The 8,154-nt window shown below is 60.1% G+C and overlaps 1 protein-coding gene across 1 annotated transcript; it reads right to left on the bottom strand.

The window, feature by feature from the left end:
- Nucleotides 1-181: 181 nt before the first annotated feature.
- Nucleotides 182-5,783, bottom strand: LOC101049565 (DiGeorge syndrome critical region gene 6 like). Its single transcript, XM_039462412.2, has 5 exons — nt 5,582-5,783; nt 5,336-5,496; nt 1,913-2,013; nt 1,170-1,310; nt 182-731 (listed from the first exon to the last, which is right to left on the bottom strand). Exons 1-5 carry the CDS (start codon nt 5,689-5,691, stop codon nt 582-584), a joined length of 663 nt encoding a protein of 220 aa, XP_039318346.1. The 5' UTR covers nt 5,692-5,783; the 3' UTR covers nt 182-581.
- Nucleotides 5,784-8,154: the final 2,371 nt, after the last annotated feature.

Raw genomic sequence — 8,154 nt, 5'->3', positions numbered from 1 at the left:
CCTAGGACGAGGGCTGGGGCGGGAAAGGTCTGGAGGCCCCCAGTCTCCATGCAAGCGGAGGGGTGGTGAACTGGGCACACAGCCCAGGAAGGGACCCACAGGCAGGCCTCTGCTGCAGTATAGGTGGGGGCCCTACCAGGGCCCTGGTATGGCAGAACCCACAGCTGTCACACAAGCCACATGCAGGCCACCCTGAGGCATCTTTATTTCTCTGGGTCACACAGAGCTTGGGCCTCAGAGCCTCCTCTGCATGGGGGGCTGCAGCTGCCAAGGGAGAGGCTGAGACCAGAACAAGCACTCAGGTGGGCCCCCAGTGCAGGTGGCGACTTGCCCCGCGGAGTGAAAAGGTGTGAGAACCCCCATGCCCACTCTGCCTGGCCCTGAGGCAGACAGCGGCAGGCTGGGCCCACCTCCCGTTTATGAGACCATCTTAGCATTTGGTAGAAAGTCCCAGATGAAGGTGGGGGACAGGCAGCGAGGGTCCACCTGGCCTCTCAGCAGGGGGACTCCTGCAGGCAGCTGCGAAGGTAGTGGCCAAAGGTCAAGAAGATGAACTCTGCCCAGCCTCCTGCTGCCTGGGACTATGGTGGGACAGGGCTGCCTTCCTGGTCACACTGGGCAGCGGGCGGCTGCCAGCGACCTCCCAGTCCCAGGGATGCCTTTCCTGCCTGGCAGCCCCTCTGCTGCAGCTTCCGGATGAGCTCCAGCAGGTTCATCTGCAGCATCAGCTCCTGGGATACAGAGGGGCCCCATGAGCATCAGAGTGACCCAGGCCCCATTCACCCCAGCCTAGAGGTGCCAGGCAGTGAGCCCATGGGGCCACCATCCTGTGAGCTGGTCATGGCCTGCCAGGAAGGGGTGGAATCTAAGTCTCTGCCCCCAGCAGGGCCACTCAGAATGGCATGTGGGAGGAGAGCAGAAGAGGGCCCTGTGGGCCTGGGGAGGGTGGGCAGGGCCCCATGGCTGGCTGGCTCACCCTCCTGTAGAGAGTGGGCCTGGCCTCTGTGCTGGGAACAGCACGGAAACCCTTTCTGGAGCCCCAGTCCTTCCACTTCACCCCTATACCCTGAGCCTGGATTCCCAGGGACCAGTGGTTAAACCCCAGATGGAATGGGGTCTTCAGGGCTCAGAGGCACTCGGGCTAGGGCAAAGCAGGCCCAGGCACTGACCTGTGGGTTGGTGGTCACGTAGAAGCCAGCCACCCCCGCCTTCTCCAGTGTGCTCTGCTGGTCAGCCACCTTCCGGTCCAGCTCCAGGACGATCTTCCGGTCCATTGCCCGCTGCTCCTCACGGATCCGGTGCTCCACCGCCTGCCATGGGTGGGGGAGGGGGAGGGCGGCTCAAACACAAGTGCCTGCTGCTGTCCCCAGTAGCACCAGCTCTGACACCACTGATGCATGCTCACCACACCCAGGCCTCTCCTCTGCCAGCCAAACCCTGAAGTGGGGCTCCAAGGGGCTTCCACGAATGCCCCGACCTGGGGCTGCCTTGGGACTGCACACGCGTCTCTGCAGGCACCCCCTGCCCCTTGGCTTGTTGGTTAAATGCCAGTTTCTGGCTGTCCCTGTGCTCCCTGGGAGAAGGATGGGCCCCTTCCTGGCTGGCTCCATCACCCCACCATTGCCCTTGTACCCCCCACACCCCCGAGGCCACCTGCTCTGCGGAGGCCCCAACCCACAGGGAGCTGCTGTGCAGGGGAGCACTGGTGGGCTTTCACCCTCCACCCAGCCCCAGCTCACCTGGCACCGCAGGGAGGAGCTACCTGGTGAGACTCACTAGGCCTCCAGCGGCCCATTCAGGCCCAGGGTAGCCACCCACACCTGAGCCCCCCTGCACCCCTTAGCCCAGTCAGCAGAGCCAGGTGGTACCCACAGGAGAGCCGGGCTGGCCACCCTGCCTGTGCCCCCAGTACCTCTAGTTCTCGCTGCTGCGCCGCCTGGAGCACAGGCAGGTTGTGGGGCCGGCAGGCCTGCTGGGCTTCCTGGTGCTTCTGCCGCAGCGCCTGCCTGAGCACTGGAAGGATGAGAGCCCATCAGCAGGCGGTGGGACTCGGCAGCAGCCCTCACCCATGGGCACCTGCCCTGCCCTGCCCTGCCCTGAGCAGAGCAGCCAAGCCAAAGGGGTGTCTACACTGCGGAGGACACCAAGCTCCTCCATCCTCCCAGGCCCACTGTCACCCAGGGCCGGGCCCTCCTCCAGCAGCAAGTCTCCAGGGGACTCCAGGAGCTGCGGACACTCAAAGAGGGTGGGGTGGGGCAGGCTGGGTGGGGCCCCTGGGTCTGGCTGCAGCCCCAGACCCAGGGCAGCTGGAGGAGGCGGGAGGGAGGGAGGCTGCAGTCTGAGGGCTTCAGGCCTCACATGGCCACAGGCCAGCAGTGCTGTGTGCTGTGCCCCATCATCCATGGGACACGTACTCGAGTGCCGGAGACCACCTCAGGCAAAGGCACGGGAAAGGACCCAAGAGGTAAAGCGACAGGACACTGAAGAACCAGTGAAGAGCATCCGGACTGGGCCTGAGAGTGGGGCCTCTGCATACCAGGGGTGTGGTCGGCCCCTCCGCTCTCGGTGCTGCCCTTCAGGGTGAGCAGCTCCGTCCCCCATTTGCAGCTCCCAGCCCCCCACAGCACCTGAGGGAGAAGGGTGGGCACAGACCTGGGAGGCTCTGGGCCAAGGAGTCTGTGTGGCTCTGAGGGGCTCGCCTTCGGCCACCAAGCAAAGTTCCACGGTCCCTGCTGAACTGTGCATAAACACAGATGAGCGCAAACTGTCTAGTCGGAAGGGAATGTACAGAGGAAGCGATCACAGGGCACAAGGAAACCACCACGGTGAAAGGGAACACGCAGCACCCCGCAGCTAGCACCAGGGACCAGTAAACGCCAAATGGCCACAGCTCCCCAGGAAGGAGGGGTCCCTGCCACAAGAACACGCGAGACCCAACACTGTTCCTGGGAAGAGCCCTGCTGCTTGCTGCAGCTCTTCTCAGGAGGCCCCTGAGGCTGCCCTGCAGGTAGCCTGACTCCCGCTGTGCTACAGCCTTCCCGGGTCTCCTGTTTCTTGGCATTCTGTACACACCTCGATGATGGCATTTATCACATGAAATATGTGTCCAACCAAGACTCCCCCTCGAGACATCATAACACAGGGAAGCAGCGAAATGTCATCTCCACTCTACTGACTGCTACGAGTGCCAGGTCCATAGCCAGATTCCATTAGGTAGGCAACCAAAAGGCAAGCGAGCCACGCTGGCTGCCTGGGCTGAGACATGACCAGGGAACATCAAGGAGGAGGAGCAGCCAGTCAGCCGTGCTGAACAACAGGAGAGCAGAAAGTCAATGCACACACGCCTGCTGCTAGGGGAACCAGGGCCTGGCCCAAGCCTTCTGAAGCACCAACGGCACTGGGCCCAGAGAGTTACTGAAACTCCTCATCCTGCTTAGAAGGAACCAGAGCTCTGTGGAAAAATGACCGATTCTAGTACTGAGAGAAAACAAGAAAAGATGAGCCGAACACGTTCCTGAACCAGAAAGCAGGGAAGTGCTCAAGGAATGATGGCGAGGCACCTAAGGGAGCCTGGAGCGCCCCCACTGGCCACCCATGGCACAGTCTGAGCATTAACAAATAATGGGCCATGCACTTCAGATTAGTAAACCTTGTGCATTTTACAGCTCAATGAAAAATTTTAAAAAGACAATCACCCAGACATTTAGGGGAAGAAGTAATGCCAATTCTGCACGAATTGTTCTGGAAAACTCAAGAGGAGAGCACACTTCCAAACTCCTCATGGAAGACTGGCAGAAACCCCGACACCCAAACCACACGGTATTTCATAAAAACTACAGACCAAAGTTTGTCATGAATATAAGCAAAAAAATTCTTCAAGATTTTAGCAAATCAAATCTGCGTACATAAAAAGGATACTGCAGCATGACCAAGCAGGACGGAATTCACGCGACTGTAGTTAACATAGTAGCGGAAACATTCACCACGTGATCATCTCAGCTGCCAAAAATGGGTCTGCCAAAATCCAACATCCATTCTTGATAGAAACACACTAATCCTGAGGCAGACAGTCATGCCTGCCCTCTGGGGAAGGGCACCGCCAGAAGGCATTTTTGCCACATTAAACCTGCCTTTAAGCAGGCTTTTACCAGCAGTACAGTTCACAGGAAACCCAGAGTGGAGAAGCAGGTTAAATGCACGAGGAAGCAATCTGATAGATCCAGAGCAGGGCATTCTAGAAGTAAAATGCCCTGGACTCTACAGTCAATGCCACAATACATGTGGGGACTGTTCCAGAAGCAGAGAGACCCAAGCAACCAACTGCGGCATGAACTTGGACTGGATCCTTACATATAAAGCAACATTCTGTGACAAGTTAGGTACCAAGATGTGGCCGCGCACACATCTGGAGACACCCAGAACGATTAATTTCTCAGAGGGCTACCCTCTGCGGGTGTGTAGGACTGCTCTTGTTTTAGAGAACTTGTTCCCAATCCAAGGCCAAGGTTAACCCCCCAGGTTGTCTGGAGGCATTCTTGGTTTTGGTTTTCAGGACTAGGGAGGGGACCCCGGCCATCCTGCAATGCACAAGACGGCATCTGACCCTAAAGACTTACCCAAGCACAAATGTCAACATTCCTGGGTTGAAAATCCTGGTCTCCAGGAAAGCTGAAGACTCTTGGTGAACTGCTACGCTGTCACGTGTATGTATTTAGGGATGTCAAGAACTACCGCAAAATGTTAACTATTGAACTTTTGGTGCAGAGCACAAGGGTATGCACTACGCGATCTTTTCAGCTTTTTCTCAATGTTTGAAGTTTTAAAATAAGAAGTTTGGAAAAAATAAAACAGCAAAGGTGGAAATCTGCAGGAAAGGGCTCCTAAGCCCACCAAGCATGCGGCTCAAGTGGGTCCCTCCCAAACTCTTCGGGTTTGGGAGGGTGTCCCAGGGGACGGTGCTTAGGAATTTGATGTGCAACTGGTATGAGACCCTACGAGGCGTGAGAGGGAACGGACCCCGAAGAGCGCTGCACAGCTGTCAACAGACCTTTAACTACTGAGGTGCAAAGCAGTCAGCGCCAGGCCAACCAAGCACCGAGGCCTAGGGCCATCCTGCTTGGAAGGGCGTGGGGCACAGCAAAGCCCAGCAGACAGTTTCTGCTAAGAAGGGGGGCTGCGCAACTGAAAACAAAACTGTTTGGACCCACTGGTCACCAAAAAGGCGCTCAGTGTCCGCGCCCTTGATGCTGTCAATCTACGGGACCTCTTCCCAACACTCCCAGGGAAGGGGCCGATCTGCACAGACACCAAGAGCGGCCGGGACCCTACCCCTAACCTCGGTGCTCGTTCTGCAGACGCAGGCGCTGGTTGTACAGGCTCTTTTCGGTGAGGTGCTGGATCTCCAGTAGCCCCTGCACGATTTCGAACACGGTGCCGTCGAGAAGCGCCAGGGCCAGGTCGCTGAGCGTGGTGTAGGACAGGCGCTGCTGGAAGGAGCTGCGGGCGGCGGGTGCGCGGTGAGCGCCTGCGGGACCCAGGCCGGCTTGGAAGGCCGCCGCCCGCCCCCCCCCCGCCCGCGTACCTGGGCAACTCCTTCACCAGGCTCTGCAGCGCCGACAGCAGCTGGTAGTGTCGCTCTTGCTGCCGGGTGCCGTCCGCGACCTCCTCCAAGGCGCCCGCATAGCGGTCCATGACCCGGGCGCCCGCTAGCCGCCCGCTTCAGCGACGCACGCCCCCAGCTTCACCCGGAGCGCGGCACGCCCCGCCCCTTTCACGACAAAGGCGCGGAGCGCCCCGCCCCTTTTGCGACAGTTCCGAGCCCCGCGTGCTCACCCGCCCGCCCCGCCCTCCCCGCCGCGCGCCGCGCGCCCCGCCCCCTGCGTCAATCAGAAGGCGGCGTGCCCGGCCCCTCCGCGGAGGCTCGGGGGTGGGTTTCGCTCTGCCAGGGCTTGCACCCGCGTGTTCCCCGCGCGACCTTGCCGGGGAAACTCCGTCGCCTGGATATCGCAGGACTTCAGAGGATCCCACGGGCCCTCGCCGAGTCAGTGCGGGCTGAGGCCCGGGCTCCGCGCCGGTGCGTCGGCGACGTTGGGTCTCGGGCCAGAGCCCACAGGACCTGGGTCTAGGGCACCGTCCAGGGCGAACAGTGGCGCCCCCGGGGATGAGACGGACGGGACCACCCTAGAGCCTCTGGGCCGGGACGGTCGGAGCCGCAGTCCCCATCTGGGCCTGCCGTGGTCGCCCGGGGCTGCCAGGCCTCCAGCCCGAACCCTGAGCCCGGACTGCGCTCTCCCGGCTGCTCGGACCAGCTGCCGGGCCGGGGCTGGTGGGGCTTCTGGTGTCTGGGGCTGAACCGGCAACGAACAGGCTTTAACAGGAGGGGTTCGAGTGGAGGAACGGCTCCAGCAAAGGCCCTAACAGAGCCGGGTCCGGTGGATGGGCGTGAGGACCAGTGTGGCCAGGCTGCGGAAGCCAGCCAGCGGGGAGAGAAGGGCAGGGGGCGCGCATTACAGAGGCTTCTGGGGGCTTGTCCAGAGAGCACCGGGGGACACGAAAGTGCTTGGGGACACAGACACGATCAAACTTGTATTTCACCAGGCACTCTTTAGCTGCCCGTGGGGTGTCTAGGCTCTGTGACACGACCCTGCTTTGACCGGGTCAGAAATTATGACTGGTTTCCAGAAAGAACATTGGTTAGTGATTAGTTATGGGGGGAGGGGTCATTGAGCCAACTGAGGTCCCCCTCAAGTGCCCAGGTGGTCTCTGGTTTTCCCCAGGATCTGTTTCCTCAGTCCCTGGCAGGATCGGCTCCCCTTCACCCTTTGTCTTTGTGATCCCTTCCAGCCAGAAACCAGAAGTGACAGCAAGCCATCAGGCCACTGCCATGGAGGGTGGGTCACAACCAGAGCTGGTCATGAGCCGGGCACCCTGCCCTCCAGGCCCCTCAGAGTGGCAGGAGCTGGAGGTGGGACTTGAGCTTGTGGGAGCTGAGCCTGCAGCGAGTGGCCAAGAGCCAGCTGGCGCTGGGCCTGGTCACACTGTCCCCTCCCCCAGCGGTTGTGGGTGGGATAAGCAGCTGGGTGAAGATGCCTGCCTGAAGATTTTCACCAGTGTCCCTGACCTCAGTCCCCCAGTCCATGCAGGGCGTCTGTGAGGACTGGGGCTTATACAGGGCGGCCCCCCGTGAAAATGATATGCACTGCGGCCAGCTGGGCACCCGTGCCACCAGCTCCTCCTGGGTCTGCCAGGTGGGGTGGAGGCCGTGAACCACAGCAGGAGCGGGCCAGGCCTGAGTTTGGAGACCTGCTCCTCTGCCTTGTCCGGCTGCTGATGTAGGAAGGCCCGTTCTCCCACCCTCGGGGCAACGTCCGACCTGAACCCGCCCACCCCCCAGCCCAGCAACACGGCTCCTCTAATGTGGATATAACCTAAAGAAAGAGACGGAACCACAATCCATATAGAGAGGTTGTCTGGGCCAAGGCTGAGCGAGCTGCCCAGGACGCCAAGGGGCTCTGGGAGTGCTCCATTCAGCCGTATTTCTAGGAAGTGTTTCAAGACTGAAGGGGACAGGGAGTGGGCTGACATGACGTTAGCAGGAATTGTGACTGCTTTCCAGAGAGAACCTTAGTGATGGGCTAGACAGTGATGAATGACAGGGTAAGAGTTACGGGGTCCAGCATGTGGCTTTTTATGTCGACCGGCGTCAGCATGGAACCCACAGAGCAAGTGGCTTCATGAGGTCTTCAGCTCAAGTGGGAGTGAGATGTGACTGCTGTCTCATTCCAGTGCCTCCTGGGCCTGATGATTAAAGGGAGCTCACATTCCTCAGATACAAAGTTCCTTCTTCTGTCATGGACGTGAGCAATGGGTCACTCAGGCATGGGGACTCCTGGGCCATCTCTGGGTCTTCAGGGAGGGCCTGGTCTGGAAGCAGGGGTCTCATCCCCTAGAGCCCCAGGGATGGGTGTGTAGGAATAGGGGCGCTGGTGCACAGATATGTGTGTCCACTGTGTGTGTGTGGACAGAGTGGGCCCCATGGCTCTTCACGTCGGGTGGTATCCACCGAAGGCCTTTGCTCTGTGGCCACTGTCCACTTCCACTTGGCCTCCCAAGTCCTCCCGGCTGGCTGGTGACGCCTTGGGTTAGTGTGGGGTG

Source organism: Saimiri boliviensis, chromosome 21, assembly GCF_048565385.1.
Source record: "Saimiri boliviensis isolate mSaiBol1 chromosome 21, mSaiBol1.pri, whole genome shotgun sequence".
Lineage (NCBI taxonomy): Eukaryota > Metazoa > Chordata > Mammalia > Primates > Cebidae > Saimiri > Saimiri boliviensis.
The sequence above is the reverse complement of the archived record's forward strand: the minus strand, read 5'-3'. Positions and strand labels throughout refer to the sequence as shown.